Genomic DNA, 18245 nt, shown 5'->3' with positions numbered 1-18245 from the left:
AAGTTCGCCAACGTCCAAAATAGAGCTTTTAGTATAAAATAATCGTCAAATAAATGACTCGGAATTTACCTGAATGATACAGATAGTTGATGTTGCGTCTTTCCGGATTCTGTTACAGACCGCTATCTTTGTTATTGAACCTTTAAATTCGTCCCAATCCCTCTTTAAATATTATAACATTACATTATTGTTGCTCGTTTTCATTTGCAAACTTGGTGGCATCTAAAGGAGCCGTTTTTTGTTGTGGTTTTTGTTGAGTTCTTAAGTTCTCATGGGTTGGGCCTTTGAGATGAGAACAGGTTCTCAGCAGCTGTGCAGGGTCTACTCTGTTGTCTTGTACTACTCCCAGCTGTCAAATGGCATTGCCAGCAGGTTTCTGTGCTGCTTCTGCTGGACCTGCTTCAGTTTCCTGTTTGAGATAACCCTAATGTGGATGGCTGTAAGTCTGGCCTCTACATGATAGCACAAATGATCCAACTTACCTGTCTATCACGACTATGTGCAGCTTGATGCAGGATAAGCTGATGTGGATGTTCTATACTATCTTAAATGGCTACAAATTATACCATAAAAATTAATCAAACAATGAATAAACACTAAATAAGGGATAATGATCACTTCTATCATAAAAATACTCCACATGCATCCATAAATTGTAACAGAGTTTTAAGTAAAAAAAAATTATGATTGTTTGTGTTTGTCACTGTGGAGCTGCATCAATAGTTGTTTAGATGTTATGCTGGGTTCACTTAAAAAGAAGCAAAAGAAGGCATGGGTGTGCTCTTTACTGATAAAGTAAGTTGCAATTCAAATTTACGTTACACTCATCAAACACATTTCTTTGTGATGGTGTGTGTGAATTGGCAAGAGGAAGTTTAGAAGCAGTACTTGAAAGATCTAACACTGGGTATAATAAGAAAAAAACTCTGAGAAAGAATTTTCAGATTTCTTGATCAAATCTTAGCCAGTATTGAGCACTGTAAGATCATCCAAAAGCTCATGAAGTTAAAATGAGATTCACAAGATGAACTTTAACATGTTTTATTTACAATGGGTTATTCAATTTAACAATAACCATAGACTTTTAGGGAAATTAATATGAGCAATATTTAAGAAACTTTAGCATTTGGAAGATTGTCATTTCAAGAGGTGGAGGAGCTAATAAATGCAGTAAGTTTTGGAATGTTAAATGTTAGCTTCCAAGAATGTAAATTCATTCATATAAATGTGCCAGTAAGCAGAGCAATAGAGCAACTCATATTAATTACTAAGAAATAACTAAAGTATCTATTGTGACTTAACTGAACTTTTACCTTCATTAGAGAACTTAACTAGATGGGCAAGTCTGCTAATTTAAAATTACTTTTGCCAAGTAGGCTAGCTTTATTGCAATTATAATACAAGACTGTCTCTCTATGGATGTTCTATGTTTCTAATTTGGAAAATTCAAATTTCCTTCCCCTCCCAAACAAGGTTCAAATTCACCACCCCCCCTGCACTGTTAGGAGAGTTGAGGTACAAATCTTGGGAATGAAAGGGATGGGTTTAAGGTGATACTTGAGGTCCTGGAAAAATCAATCTGAGTCCTAGAAAAGTCCTTGAAATTTGTTTCTGAAAATGGGTACCAACCCACTGAGCAATTGCTCAACTGAACTCCATCCTATATCAATCTCTCTAGTACCTACATGTAACATGGCCATTTTGTTACTAGCAATTTGTAAGGCAAGGAGCAGCTCACACAATAGTCTACAAATGTTAAATTACACAAACAAAGCGAACTTACATTTGTACAGGTGTAAAATTAAGAAGCATACCACTCAGTATTGGTTGATGTTACTCCTATGACTCTCAGCTTATAGCTGATGTATTCCCTCCATGTTCAATAAACACAACAAGCTGACAAGAAAGCCTCTGTTTCTATCATGGTGAAGCTATTTTTGTTTTTGCTGTTTTTCAGCTGCAATGCCAAGTTTTTTATGGAAAAGAACACCAGATGAAATTAAACTGGTGAGTTATGTCAACTTTTTTCTTGTAATTACAATAAATCTTGACAGATAATCAACATGAATGTAGATTTTCTTCCTGAGGGATTTACAAACAATTTGTATTAACATCAATAAGTAAGATTCAATCAAAATGTGAGAATAATTTAGCTTATCATAAATTATACCGTAATTTCCAGCCGTTTACATGCACGGCTGATTACCCACACTGGCCGATCCGTTGCGAACTGAATTCCCAGTTTTCTGGGAATTCCTAGGAATTCTCAAAAATTCCCAATTATGCAAATGACCCTTGCAAACTGAATTCCCAGTTTTCTGGGAATTCCTAGGAATTCCTAGGAATTCCTAGGAATTCTCAAAAATTCCCAACTATGCAAATTAACTCTGATTTAAAAAGCTTGGAATTACAGGGAATTTCTGGGAAAGGAAGACTCCAGTTTTGTGAGGACTTGGAATCCCTTGGAATTCCTAGGAATTCTCAGCTTTACAAACTACCTATAATTTAAGAAGTGTGGAACTCTTGGGAATTTCTGGGAATTTAATTTGAGGCAATTTTAATATCCTGAGGTCCACATAAATTCTAAGAAATTCTCAATACCTTGAATGTGAAGGTTTTAAGAAAAGGAGTAATTTCAGAGGCTTAAAACTTTGGCTCAATAAAAGGTACGCTATACAAAACTTACCAAGAGATATACATACATGTATATGTTTATAATTTAAAGATGATGAAATTTATTATTCAAACTAAGTTCTAGCAAATATTTACATTAATATGGATTTTCTCATGAACCAGCTGTCAGTTATGTTAAATGGAAATTGCCAATTAATCCAATGTACTCATATCACAGTTTTGCTTTCTAACCTCAAAGGACTCTTGGATTCCATGATCAAAAAATATTTTTATTGTGATGCAAATTAATGCCTCATGTTCACTGATGTGCCAAAATCATCAAACATTCATTAACTTTTCCTTAGTACACAACTTCCACAATAATTAACAATAATTACATTGTTATCTTACTTCCCTAACCTACATTACTGGTTGCCTTTGTTTGAAAACCTTGGAACAGTCAAGCTCAGTTGCCTCAAACACTGTCAGAGACTTTTTGTTGACAATACTTTTAGTAGAAATTTCATGCCTTTGACAAACAAATTCAACACCTCATTAATCTTTCTTTATTCATGACTGTGGTTGCTGTTTTTTTTTTCAGTTTTTTGCTCTATTTTCATGACTAATTGCTGTAATTTGTTTCGCTGTGTTTATTCTTACAAAACATTTTTGTAAGAGTTCCAATACATGTGGATCATCCACACACTTTGCAAACATTTGGCATGCAGACAAGACAGGTAGTCAATGTTCCCTTTGAGAAAAAACACCTTTTAAATGACGTCTTCAATTTACTTTATTTGAAACTCTGATCTGAAAATATTTGTCAACAAGACTTGTTAGTAGTGAGAAGTACCAACCAAGTTTCCTTTCATAACTTAATTTCTTAAATGTCCCAATCACTGGATCTCCCAAAAAATATTACATCTTTTTATTTTTGGTGCAAAATACAAGTCCTTCTTTATATAAAAATGAAAAGTGCAAGTCACACTTCAATAATAACAGCTCTAAAGTTTACTTGTTGTTCTTCTCTGTCTGTTAGCTATCAACAAAATTGTTTTATACTTCGGACAGTGCATAACTATTTGTGGACCAGAGTTCTAACGTACCTCTGTAATCGCATATAGCTACTTCTGTCTCTTGAACAAATGTTTCTCCTTTGTAAGACGCACTCTACTCTGTTGTCACTACTGCTTTAAGTTCAGTGGAAACGACTGACTGAGGAATCGAGATGGCGGTGTTGGAACGTGTTGCTGAAAGCTTGCTACAGTCAAGCTTTGTAGATTTAGGTACTGGTACACTGGGATCACCTATGTATCTCTTATACTTCCTAATGTGGTAACCTTCTTTTATAAATATGAGGGTAAAAGACGATTTGTAGTCGCATTCAAAACTGTGATTGGCTTGTGTTATTTCTCACCTTTGCCATGAATACAACTCAAGTGAATTTCGAGTCTTTGTTTCCTCGACAACTTTCGGAGCAACTTCAGAATACCCCGCAACTCATTTACGTGTCATTGAATAAGAATAGCCTCTATTGTGTTATGCCTCGATCTTCAAAGCCTCCCGACACATGTAAGTGAGGCGGACCAAAGTTGCGGGGTATTCTGAAGTTTAGCCCAACTTTCGGCCACAAATCGTGCATTTGTAATACGATCGATTCTTGTCGATTATTTCTACATAGAGTGAGCTCACATCTTTATTTATATCATCAAGGTATCCATCGTCTAGAAGTAGAGAACCGGTCGGAGAAGTCAGAATAAAGTTGTACGCTGCAATCGGCAAGCCAGCGGATTCACTTTGCTAGCCAATGACAAATCCTAAAAGATCCACGTGATCATGCCCGTGATCGGAAGCAAAGAAGACTCCATTTGGCGCTCATCTTTGAATGTACTTTTCATCGGTTGATCGCTTTTCTCAACTGTTTTGCTTAATATAACATTTCTAAAGATAGCTTTTATTGTGGTTCAATGGGAAAACAAGAACAGCGTGAGTGTTGTGAAATAAAAGAAAGTCGTTGGCGCCGTGGAGTTAAAAGAAGGGACAACAGTTGACATATCGACTGGTACAAACAAGGGTCGAGTGGCCATCTGTAAAGCTACGATTTTGAAAGTTTGTGGTGAGTAAAAATTGCGATATTCGTTACGTGATCAAAATCTTATAAAAGAATAGATGTAGCGGGTTGAATTAAGCTTACATAACGCTCGGCGCAACTGAAACTAGAATAATTCTGAGAATCGAATCGGTCACTTGCATGCCGCAGTTTCTTAAGCTTATGCTTTACAATGAAATAAACCTATCAGTAAGGTTTCAAGATTCCTCTAGTCACGTTTGGGAACATTCAAGATTCATAATAGGAACTGTCATTAAACAAACCTTATTACATAAAAAAGCCCTCCTTGGTAAAAACAAAATAATGTATTCAGCCCTTTTTTAGTAAAATCCATGAGAGAGATGTACTAACTCCAATATAAAAGTCACTCAATATAACAGAGATTTCTCAATTTGAGAATCCAATGAATGCCCTTTTCCTCATAGCCATCTTAAAGGCCTGGTCTGGGCTTTAAATATACATATTTTAATATATTACTTTTTTTCAAATTCAGATGTCATGGAATCCAGATACAAAATGGTCAAGCTTCTTGTAGACAACCTCATTCAAGGCCAACTCATTGTGAGCCCAGGAAAAAAAATACAAACAGCAGCTAAGTTTGCAGTTTAGGATAACTTCATTCTAATTTATTGTTACAGTTACAACAAGATTTTAATCAAAAATCAATTTTATTTGTCTGTAATTAACCCCTTCACTCCCAAGAGTGCTTGGTTTTCAAATATAATTTAAGATATTGTATTTTATGGAAAAGAATCAACAGATTTTATTCACAATTTGTGTCAAAACAAATTTAATGATTGATTAGGACTATTTTATATGAATAGCTGTACTTGAGGATTAATCCGTATGAAGTTTTCAAGAAAAGAAAAATAAATCAAATTCCATCCTAATATTACCACACATTGATGTTAATAATGAATCAAAAATATTTTACATGTAAGCCTTAATTAAGCTTCTAAATAAATTTCATTGAATACTTGAATTTTAGCTGGGTTTTTTTAATTTAAAGTATTTATTTTATATCATTAGCCTCAAATTTTTGCTTAAAATTCCCAGTAATTCTTAAACATTCCTAAAAATTCCCAAAAATTCCCAGAAATTCCTAGGAATTTTTTAGATTTACAGCTTTTCAGGGAAAGTCATTGGTTCTCTAAGTTGGAATTCCTAGGAATTCCTAGGAATTCCAAGTCCTGTTGGCTATAAACTTGGAATTTCTGGGAATTTCTAGGAATTTCTAGGTTTTTAAAACCAGAGTTGTTATGGTTGGGAATTCCCAGTCCGAATTTACCGTGAAAATTCACACCCTTATTCCTAGGAATTCCAAAAGCCATTTCGCAAGGGATTATTGCATACGGGGAAAAAAAAGTCAACAGATTACCCACACTGGTGGATAACCTGCATGTTATGTTATTAAACTTTTTGGTGGCGAAAACATGACATTAAGGTGATACATTTCAGTCTTTTAAAAGTTATCTGATCTAACTTTCGAAAACTTGAAAGCTTCTTTGTCGAGTTTAAAGGTCAAAGAAATTCAGACGAGTGCCCAATTCTGTGTCAATATTAGCATGTACTTTATTGATGAAATTATACAGTAAAAACACTAGCGGCCCATGCCCAAATCTCAACGTTTCATACTTGACAGAATGCAAATTTGTGGCCACATTTTGTGCAAGCGATCGTTCAGTGCCATGTTGATTTGTTGAAAGAAGCTGGGTGAGTGTTAAAACTCGAATTATAAAGCACTGTCGGCGATTTCTGAGGTTTTGTTTTCACGCGTGCCAATAACAATTTGTTTGTCATGCAACCAATTTTGCGTGAAATAAACTCGAGTCAGCATCATGTTTTCGTGCCACTCTGTGGCACTCTTAATACAATAAAATTCATCTGAGAGGTGGAAACGCATCTAGGTGAGAATTGTTTTCAATTCAACTACCAGTAGATTTTAAAATTGTCACATAGCCCAAACCTCCCTATTACCCACAGTGGCGCGCGTTTAATGCAAAATCAACAGATTACCCATGGGTAAATGGCCAGAAATTACGGTAATCAGTAATAAATCACAGATGACTGTAAAATATGATAAAAACATAAATGTGGCATATTAGCAGTGGACAAGTGTGCTAATGATATTAACTCTTACCACATTTTGATGCAGTCTGTGATCTGTTACTGAATCGAGCCAGGAGAACATGGAATTTGTGTGTTTTGTAAGATGAAGAAAAATGGTGGTAATGGTGATGCCATTTATACCTGAATTTTTGTGAATGTACTCCAGTAATCCATCAATAAGAACCAATTAAAATACCTGTATAATTAAGTTTATCATATAATATAATACAATATAATATGATCATAGTATGATGTGATTATCTTATAGTGTTATGATTTTTGCTGAAGGGATGCTAGTCACATGCCACTTCACCCCACCCCCACCCCCTTCTAATAGCTTCTATTTTGCTTCCACGATATATTTCATGAATACTCCCTGGTGGAGAGGGGTTCTTTGAGCATTACATGTATCACCCATTAACCCCCAAGATCTAACTGTTAATCTCCCATCTAGCTGCTTCACATTTCCTTGTAAATTAGTTATGAGAATTTAGTAGTAAACCAAGATATCATCTTCTACCAAATGAATTTTATTATTATCCAAGAGCATAACAATATTTCAGCCAGGAGTTAGATTTGTAGTTCAGCAAGTTAACTGTGAGGCTACAATGTCCACCACATAAGCATTTTGTATATTTTTTCTTGTTTGGTTGATACATTTTTTAATATTAGTTATTTATTTATTTATTTATTCATTACCTTAAGTCAACTCCAGAGCGTGCAAAACTTTGGAATGTAGGATGTCATATCTGGAAAAGAGATTTTGTAGCTGTTTATAGTGCTCTGAAAGAAGAATGGTCACCTTCCATCCAGCCAATCATTGCAGCATTAACAGGTGAGATTTAAATGCCTACCAGCAGCAAACTCTAAAATTTTGATGATTTTCTCCTTGTTACAAGTTGTATGATCTGTTGTGTGCAATTTGTTTGTAAAAAGCAGAGGGAGAAGCAAAGAAAGTAATTCCATTGGAACTCTTTAATTACCCTTGCGAACTGAATTCCCAGTTTTCTGGGAATTCCTAGGAATTCCTAGGAATTCTCAAAAATTCCCAGTTATGCAAATGACCCTTGCAAACTGAATTCCCAGTTTTCTGGGAATTCCTGGGAATTCCTAGGAATTCTTAGGAATTCTCAAAAATTCCCAACTATGCAAATTAACTCTGATTTAAAAAGCTTGGAATTACTGGGAATTTCTGGGAAAGGAAGACTCCAGTTTCGTGAGGACTTGGAATCCCTAGGAATTTCTAGGAATTCTTAGCTGTACAAACTACCTATAATTTAAGAAGTGTGGAACTCTTGGGAATTTCTGGGAATTGAATTTGAGGCAATTTTAATACCCTGAGGTCCACATAAATTCTAAGAAATTCTCAATACCTTGAATGTGAAGGTTTTAAGAAAAGGAGTAATTTCAGAGGCTTAAAACTTTGGCTCAATAAAAGGTATGCTATACAAAACTTACCAAGAGATATCCATACATGTATATGTTTTAACTTAAAGATCATGAAATTTATTATTCAAACTAAGTTTTAGTTAATCTTTACATTAATATGGATTTTCTCATGAACCAGCTGTCAGTTATGTTAAATGGAAATTGCCAATTAATCCAATGTACTCTTATCACAGATTTTCTTTCTAACCTCAAAGGACTCTTGGATTCCATGATCAAAAAATATTTTTATTGTGATGCAAATTAATGTCTCATGTTCACTGATGTACCAAAATCATCAAACATTCATTGGCTGTTCCTTGGTACACAACTTCCACAATAATTAACAATAATTACATTGTTATCTACACTTAAAGAACTTTGTTAGTTATGAACATAAGTTACTTCCCAAACCTACATTACTGGTTGCCTTCGTTAGAAAACCTTGGAACAGTCAAGCTCAGTTGCCTCAAACACTGTCAGAGACTTTTTGTTGACAACATTTTTAGTAGAAATTTCATGCCTTAGACAAACAAATTCAACACCTAATTAATCTTTCTTTTTTCATGATTGTTGTTGCTGTTTTTTTCAGTTTTTTGCTCTGTTTTCGTGACTAATTGCTGTGATTTGTTTTGCTGTTTTTATTCTTACAAAACATTTTTGTAAGAGTTCCAATACTTGTGGATCATCCACACGCTTTGCAAACATTTAGCATGCAGACAAGACAGAGTTAGTCAATGTGCCCTTTGAGAAAAAACACCTTTTAAATGACATCTTCAATTTACTTTATTTGAAACTCTGATCTGAAAATAATTGTCAACAAGACTTGTTAGTAGTGAGAAGTACCAACCAAGTTTCCTTTCACAACTTAATTTCTTAAATGTCCCAATCACTGGATCTCCCAAAAAATATTACATCTTTTTATTTTTGGTGCAAAATACAGGTCCTTCTTTATATAAAAATGAAAATTGCAAGTCACACTTCAATAATAACAGCTCTAAAGTTTACTTGTTGTTCTTCTCTGTCTGTCAGCTATAAACAAAATTGTTTTATACTTCGGGCAGTGCATAACTATTTGTGGACCAGAGTTCCAACGCACCTCTGTAATCGCATATAGTTACTTCTGTCTCTTGTACAAATGTTTCTCCTTTGTAAGACGCACTCTACTCTGTTGTCACTACTGCTTTAAGTTCAGTGGAAACGACTGACTGAGGAATCGAGATGGCGGTGTTGGAACATGTTGCTGAACGCTTGCTACGTGTTGTGTCGTCTAGACTCAGTCAAGTTACTCCTTTCATTGCTATTGCTCAACTGAATTTTATTAAAGAATCAACGAGCTATATTCACAATACAATACTAGGAATCAGTAATACTACTTTTACACAGGAATGTACTTTTACAATCATGTACCGATCGCGTCTTACAGAATATAGCGTGACTATAGTAACGCTTAGGTAACGCAATTCACTACACTACGGTCAAGCTTTGTAGATTTAGGTACTGGTACACTGGGATCATCTATGTATCTCTTATACTTCCTAATGTGGTATCCTTCTTTTATAAATATGAGGGTAAAAGACGATTTGTAGTCGCATTCAAAACTGAGATTAGCTTGTATTTCACCTTTTGCCATGAACACAACTCAAGCAAGTTTCGAGTCTTTGTTTCCTCGACAACTTTCGGCCACAAATCGTGCATTTGTAATACGATCGATTCTTGTCGATTATTTCTACATAGAGTGAGCTCACATCATTATTTATATCACCAAGGTATCCATCGTCTAGAAGTAGAGAACCGGTCGGAGAAGTCAGAATAAAGTTGTGCGCTTCTCCTAACACTACAATCGCCAAGCCAGCGATTCACTTTGCTAGCCAATTACAAGTCCTAAAAGATCCACGTGATCATGCCCGTGATCGGAAACAAAGAAGACTCCATTTGGCGCTCATCTTTGAATGTACTTTTCATCGGTTGATCGCTTTTCTCAACTGTTTTGCTTAATATAACATTTCTAAAGATAGCTTTTATTGTGGTTCAATGGGAAAACGAGAACAGCGTGAGTGTTGTGAAATAAATGAAAGTCGTTGGCGCCGTGGAGTTAAAAGAAGGGACAACAGTTGACATATCGACTGGTACAAACAAGGGTCGAGTGGCCATCTGTAAAGCTACGATTTTGAAAGTTTGTGGTGAGTAAAAATTGCGATATTCGTCACGTGATCAAAATCTTATAAAAGAATAGATGTAGCGGGTTGAATTAAGCTTGCATAACGCTCGGCGCAACTGAAACTAGAATAATTCTAAGAATCGAATCGGTCACTTGCATGCCGCAGTTTCTTAAGCTTATGCTTTGCAATGAAATAAATCTATCAGTAAGGTTTCAAGATTCCTCTAGTCACGTTTGGGAACATTCAAGATTCATAATAGGAACTGTTATTAAACAAACCTAATTACATGAAGAAGCCCTCCTTGGTAAAAACAAAATAATGTATTCAGCCCTTTTTTAGTAAAATCTATGAGAGAGATGTACTAACTCCAATATAAAAGTCACTCAATATAACAGAGATTTCTCAATTTGAGAATCCAATGAATGCCCTTTTCCTCATAGCCATCTTAAAGGCCTGGTCTGAGCTTTAAATATATATATTTAAATATATATATTTTTTTCAAAATCAGATGTCATGGAACCCAGATACAAAATGGTCAAGCTTCTTGTAGACAACCTCATTCAAGGCCAACTCATCGTGAGCCCAGGAAAAAAATACAAACAGCAGCTAAGTTTGCAGTTTAGGATAACTTCATTCTAATTTATTGTTACAGTTACAACAAGATTTTAATCAAAAAATCAATTTTATTTGTCTGTAATTAACCCCTTCACTCCCAAGAGTGCTTGGTTTTCAAATATAATTTAAGATATTGTATTTTATGGAAAAGAATCAACAGATTTTATTCACAATTTGTGTCAAACCAAATTTAATGATTGATTAGGACTATTTTATATGAATAGCTGTAATTCAGGATTAATCCTTATGAAGTTTTCAAGAAAAGAAAAATCAAATTCCATCCTAATATTACCACAGATTGATGTTAATAATGAATCAAAATATTTTACATGTAAGCCTTAATTAAGCTTCTAAATAAATTTCATTGAATACTTGAATTTTAGCTGGGTTTTTTTAATTTAAAGTATTTATTTTATATCATTAGCCTCAAATTTTTGCTTAAATTCCCAGTTATTCTTAAATATTCCTAAAAATTCCCAAAAATTCCCAGAAATTCCAAGGAATTTTTTAGATTTACAGCTTTTCAGGGCAAGTCATTGGTTCTCTGAGTTGGAATTCCTTGGAATTCCTAGGAATTCCAAGTCCTGTTGGCTATAAACTTGGAATTTCTGGGAATTTCTGGGAATTTCTAGGAATTTCTAGGTTTTTAGAACCAGAGTTGTTATGGTTGGGAATTCCTAGGAATTCCTAGGAATTCCCAGTCCGAATTTACCGTGAAAATTCACACCTTAATTCCTAGGAAAAAATTCCTAGGAATTCCAAAAGCCATTTCGCAAGGGTACTCCATCTAACACTGATTTTTCATCAAAACGAAACAAAACTTGCCTGCAGCAATAAATCATGTCTGGTGTGGTCAGTTTTCGAGTTCCATTGAAATAAATTGCTTGAAATTCTGGAAAATATGAAGCAGAAAATTTTTTGATTTCTCAAAGTAAAGACTACTACCAGCCATTAATTTGGCTTCCATTGAATGTGATTACTATGGGATCTAGTGAAACTTTGCTAATTTACTGGTTTAGCTTGTTTACTTGCAAGGAGAGACTGACTTCTCCCAAGATTGGACTGTTAGTTGTCCCCTCTTGCTGCCACATATTTCTTTGTAGATTAGTTACAAGAATTTGGTGTTAGATCAAGTTTAAAACTTCTACATTATAAGTTTTAGTATTCTTATTACCTGTTTTCTGGATAAGGCATGGATTATAGGAGAGAAGTTACATGTGAATAACTTTTGGGATTTCCATGTATGGGGTTAAGGCAATCAGATTACCCTCCTTGTATGGTGATGGTGTCTAGTTCATGACATCTTGCGTGTTTCTTTCAGAAAAACTTCAGAAAAGGACATTTGATTTAGTATCCAACGCATACACCTCTATCAGAGCAGAAGACTTGGCCAAACTAATGGGGATAACAAGGGAAGCTGCTTTGAGTGGTTGGTGTTGCAGTTTCACTGCATATATTTACAGTGTTATTCAGTCATCATTTGAAATGTTTAGATAAAAAATGATGGTAACAGTGATCTTTAGGAAACAGTAAGTGAAAGAAAATTGTGCATGGTCTAAATAAAATTGTATTATTTTGCATTATGATCAGTTGCTTTAAAGAAAAAAAGTTTGTTTACAAACAAACATGCAAACAAAAACTGAGAAAAATTGATGAATGGAACATCATTAGTAAATTAACTAGTATTAATCATGGATTGAAAAAGTGTGTTCAATATAAATCAGGAATGGATTTTTGTTTCTGTGTAATAAAACCAATTGTATAATTAAACTTCTGAACATCATATAGTGGCTCACAGCTCTGATTTGGAGTAACTCATTTTGTTTGATCAACTGCATCCGATTCAACTACATACACTTTATCTTCCTATGTGATCCAAACTGTAGAAAGTCTAGATACCCACATGAGATCAAGGCCATGTGTGTCAGTCAGTCCAAGATGGTGTAGAAAAGCTGAAGCTTTCTAGCTTCAGATCAATGCCTGCAGAAAGCAGAAACCTTGAATAGTATATGTTCTTCGTTGAAAGCAAATGATTAATCAATTTTAATGCAGAAATCCATATGAAGGGAATTTATCAATAATTGATAATTGTTGGATAATGGTTTTGATAATAATAGTTATAATAACAATGATTATAAGAGTTGATTTATGTCATTCTTTTTTTTTTGTCTGATGACAATTTAGCAGCTGTTACCAGTGGATGGATTAGTGATCCAGCCACAGGAATGATTACTCCCAAGAAGACAGGTAGAGATACAAACTCAGACTTAAACATATTTATAAATTTTATAATTCCCTTACATTTTTTTTTTGTCATTCTTTACACTCTTATAACAGAGCAATGTTTAATTTAGTAGTGAAATGACATTCCTCTGTCCCTAGTTTGGGGGACAAGACCATTAGTGAAAGTCACCAATTAGGTGACCTGTGTTCTGCAGTCAAGTTTGTACATTTAACTAATTAGTCTTCAGTCTTTGCCTCTTTCTCCTCAGTGTGTAAGTGTTAAGTTTTGAGTTGTTGCATGAACCTTTGACAACCATGGTAATCATGTTCAGATTCATGGTTGCTTGATAGTCACTTTGAAAAATCTTGAGTTTGGAGCACTCAATGAATCTTTGAATCCTCTGAGAGGTTCAAAAACTCTTGTCAAATTTCAAAACTACAATCAATTGTGATATGTCAGTGCACCTTTTTAGTCAAAAAATCGAATAGGAGAATTAAAAGCATTTTTCATTCTTTGATTCCTTTTTCTTATTTTCTTTGTAGAGCTTCCACAGAAAGAGATTCCACTCACAAGTGAACAGGAACTTGCACTATTGACAGATTATGTGTCATTTTTAGAAAATTAACTTAAACTTGAAAAGCAGCAATACATTTTAGATATAACTTGTATAATCTGAGAACTAGCATTCTAAATGTAAATAACTTCATTAAGACCAAAGTTTGTTGTAGTTTACGGACTCAAAGATGACTTTGTATCCAGTAAGAAAATGTAGGCAACATCCGTACACATGAAGGTAGCAATTATGGCCTTGTTCACTGGAGAGTCTCTGTGTCTCGGTGTTAGAATGTGGGAGTGTGGGATTCGCAAAGACCAAAAACAGGAAAGTGGAGATACACAGGAAGTCAGACATACAACATAAGCCAACTAAATGATAGCCGAGTCTTAGGCAATCACCAATTTACAAAACAAACCAAATATGTGGGACACAAGCCGCACAAACTTTTTGCTATTACCAATTTACAACATTTTCTATCGGCAATCACCAACAACATCAATGGCAATAACTTTTGGAGAAAAAAAATTGGCCTGTCCAGGATCAATTACAAGTAAAATTGTGTTGGACTGTTGGGGTGAACTAACTCGAACACCACTAGTTGACGGGAGGCGCCAAGAGTCTGATCAAGAACTGATTTTATTAACGGGCGACTGTCACTCTTTTCTTAATGACTCTTTCAGCCCGGGCCTTAGTGCACTCTTTAATATCCTATTGGTAGGCGTGTGTGGGCTTACCAGACGACTGACCTTGCCAGATTAAACGTATTTTAAGAACACCAACCCGAGCGATTTCAACAGACTTTCGAAATCAAAGAACAACAAAATACTCTAGAAACAATTGACTTCGATAACTAAAAACCGAAACAAGATCTCCCGTGGAGGACTCTAAGCAAGGTTAATAGATAACCCTAAACATGCCGTGTCTGGGGTTGTCTACTTGCGGACCTGCGGTGGCAATTATTGTCGGAGAACAAAGCCCTATCATGAAGGTCTAGGTAAAATCACTCAGAAAGCAAAACTACATGTATTGTGTGGTCCTGCATCACATTATCAAACAAGGCTCGCAAGAATAAAGGGGTAAGTTTCTAAAGAAACTGGTGCTTCTAACCCTAAGCAATCTTCCGCCGTAACAGAAAAAGCTTTTGAACATCTGTTAACTCCGAACACTTCGCAGTTAGTGATATTTTCAATGAATCTTCGGATTGTTTTCAAGTTCAAGGATTGTAAATTACAATTTTATGAAAAACGAAGGTTGTTCTGTTATTTCAGTGTGAATCCTTGCATGCCTGCCAGTCGTTGGCGCCGCTTGTTGAAACTAAAAGGAAAAAAAAAACTCTTCTAAGATTATCATTGGCTTCTTTGTCCCCCCACCACTATTCTTTGCAACAAGGGTCGCCATTTCGTCTGTTTATTGCTCGCCAAAAACTATCAAATACACTCAAAAGCCTAAAATCGAAAAAAAGTTTACAGGAATCGACCGAGCGAGTGCCATTCTTCAACTCTCTTGCGCATGAGCACAATTCACGGGTTAAAAAACGGAAAAATGTTTCAGCGTTTGCACAATACAATATTCCCTCTATTAATTTAGCAGAATGTAAATTAGCCATTAGGTTTTTTCGGCATGGTGAGAACGCTGGACATTTTCATAAATTTCATTGCTATACGACAAATGTCAATTTTAAAAAATCTCTGACTGGGTCTTGAAGTTGAGTTGAAGGATGACTTATTTACGAATGGCTTATTGCTACTTCGCGTTTGAAAATCCCGGCTTAAGGCTGAGTGAATTCAAATTGTCAATCGTATTAATTGTTCTTGGCACCGGCCTTCTGCTAGAATGGTTTAATACAAAGAAAAAGGATTTTTTCGTCGAAAAAAAGAAATTTAAGCAGAAGAGATTGAAAAGTACTAAATATGTCTTTGTTTTCTATATCATTTTTAAATGATTCAGAAGAAAGAACTCTCAAAGAGCCTAAAAGTTTTTGGAGCGTTCTTTTGGAACACTCCTAAATACCGTCAAACTACTTACTGTGACACTTTTATTCAGGGACAATCAAACAATCAGAACATATTGAATATGTAGGATCAAGGGAAAAATTGAACTTCTTGACGAGCTTTATTACGTCAATCGTTTATCTTCATAAATGATGAAGAGTGCTTCGTAACTCTTCATGATATTTAAGATGGTATTTTGTAACGTTGACTGGACGAAAAATACTTTACCTCGTTCCTTAGTACTCGAGAGAAAGTGATACATCTTTGAAACTAAAAGAAAATTTTGAGGGGGGTGGGGCTTTATTCACCCAATAACTGTATCCTAGCCTTTTTTTATAGGTACTTAGTTGTTATTAGGAAAGTTAGCTTTCGACGTCTTCTTCCACCGCGCGAATTAAGGATAATCAAGTTATTTCTCAGCAATTGTTCGTTCAGATGATTTAGAGCGGAGAAGCCTGGAAATAGTAAGATGTGTTTTTAGAGCGGAGAAGCCTGGAAGTAGTAAGATGTGTTTTAAATAAGCCGAAAGTAGGAATCTTCCATTACTACCATCAGTCTGATGACAATTTAAGCGCAGTTTTCAAAAGCCGTTGACAAGAACCATTAAGTGTTCCATAGGTCTGCCAATTCACGTCCGAAAGAAGGTAAAGAGATTTTATTTACACTGTAGAAGTAAATTTCTCCTCTTCTGATGCATGAAGTGGGATGTGAATAAAATGTAAAAGCTTTTTCCTATTCTGCTCATTGGGTATAAGATAATTCTAGCACCCTTCAGAGAAAAAGACAAATAGCAAGCAATGATTCTTCTTTCAAGCTTCGGAGGCTAAATGACAGAAATAATTTGTTTTTAGATTGGGTTCCGATAAGATATCGGATGGAAAGAAAAATAACTTCCAATGCTAGAAGATGCATGAGAAAAAAACTATCTGCAGTCGAACCTGTGTTCAGCGGTCACCCACGGGGAATGGCGGGGTGACCGCTTAATAAAGGGTTCACAGTAAGGAGGTATCGCAAAAAAACGACATGAAACGGCATCTTGCGCCAAAGTCGAACACTTGATGTAAAAAAACTCGCTCGAAAATACGTACCGTTTGCATTTGAGTTTGGGAGATAAACATGGGTTAAAGTTTACTTGAAAGCTTGTCCTTAGCTTTATTTGAGCGGGTCCGCTGTAAGTGACCATTAAAAACAGGTGGAGGACAATGCAAACAGGCTGTTGGGACTTAGCAAAGGGTGACCACGACCGCTTAATAGAGTTCATAATTGTCGTAATTGAGGAGAAAAATTCTCGGGACTCTGACAGCTGGCCGCTTAACTAAGGGCGACCGCTTAAGTTTTTTTTACGGTGCCGCTCAACACAGGTTGGACCACAGGTGGCCCAAGCTCCAGCTGTGAGATGATCATCTTGCGCAATAAGAGTTATGCCGTCGGAGATTTTCTGGCGAATGCGGTGGAGGTCGGTTTTTTTGCCACCTTGTTTTGACAAGATCTACGAGACCCAGAAATTTAAAAAGTTTTTTGATAATTTTGACACGATGTACGACTACACCGAACTATTTATCGGGAGAAGAATCAACGAACTGGAGGAGAAGTCATGCAAGCCATCAAAGGAAACAGAGCGTGACCGAGCTGGCTTCTTCAAGTTCCTCCTGGCCAGCGGAAAGCTGACGAAGGATGACCTGCTGGCGAGTGTAATCGATGTTCTGTTTGCCGGAGTTGACACTACGTCCAACACGATGCAATGGGTTCTTTACATGTTGGCCAAAAATCCTGAGAAACGAAGATTCTTCGATGAGAAGTGCTCTCAGTGGTGGGAAATTCTACCTTTGCAACGCCGGAAACGCTCGCTCGTATACCATATCTGAAGGCCTGGTTACGAGAGACCCTCCGCCTATACCCTGTTCTCTCCGCTATCCCGCGAAGACCGAAAGAAGACATAATATTAGGGGACTACCATATCCCTGGGGGCACTGCTCAAGTTGAGTTCCTTGTTCACCAAATGGGGTGAGATGAGAGTATTTTTGAAGATGCCAGAGCGTTTAAACCGGAGAGATGGTTGCGAAACAAAGATACCGCTTTGATCGAATCAGCAGAAGCTTTTGCTTCTCTTCCGTTTGGATTCGGAACACGTATGTGCCTCGGTCGACATATTGCCGAGTTAGAGTTTCATCTGCTGATGGCCAGAATCGTATAGCAGTTTGACATCTCTTACCCACCGGAGGCAGAAAAGGTGGAGCCGTTCATGAAAGGGGTCACCATTCCTGACAGACCTGTTAGAGTGCAGTTTGTTGAAAGAAAATGAGTCAGGTTTTAATGTTGCCGCGTTCACACTGCATTGCAACACTGTTTTGAGCTGAAAGTGGGACAAATTCTGATGACAGTTGCAACTCGTTTAAACAATCCACACCTATTGGATCGAAGGTATTCAATAAGTCACATT

The 18245-nt window shown here is 36.0% G+C and overlaps 1 protein-coding gene and 1 pseudogene across 1 annotated transcript; both read left to right on the top strand.

The window, feature by feature from the left end:
• Positions 1-1539: 1539 nt before the first annotated feature.
• LOC131800024 (COP9 signalosome complex subunit 8-like) lies at positions 1540-14143 on the top strand. The gene is given in 7 exon segments (XM_066159988.1): positions 1540-1550; positions 1958-1970; positions 1972-2007; positions 7538-7667; positions 12356-12463; positions 13219-13281; positions 13801-14143. Coding segments are annotated over 7 exon segments (444 nt in total). The 3' UTR covers positions 13884-14143.
• Positions 14144-17290: 3147 nt separating this feature from the next.
• On the top strand, positions 17291-18107 carry LOC136277771 (cytochrome P450 27C1-like; annotated as a pseudogene).
• Positions 18108-18245: the final 138 nt, after the last annotated feature.

This window comes from Pocillopora verrucosa, chromosome 13 (genome assembly GCF_036669915.1).
Source record: "Pocillopora verrucosa isolate sample1 chromosome 13, ASM3666991v2, whole genome shotgun sequence".
Lineage (NCBI taxonomy): Eukaryota > Metazoa > Cnidaria > Anthozoa > Scleractinia > Pocilloporidae > Pocillopora > Pocillopora verrucosa.
Note: the sequence above shows the minus strand (reverse complement) of the source record. Positions and strands in the feature narration are given on the sequence as shown.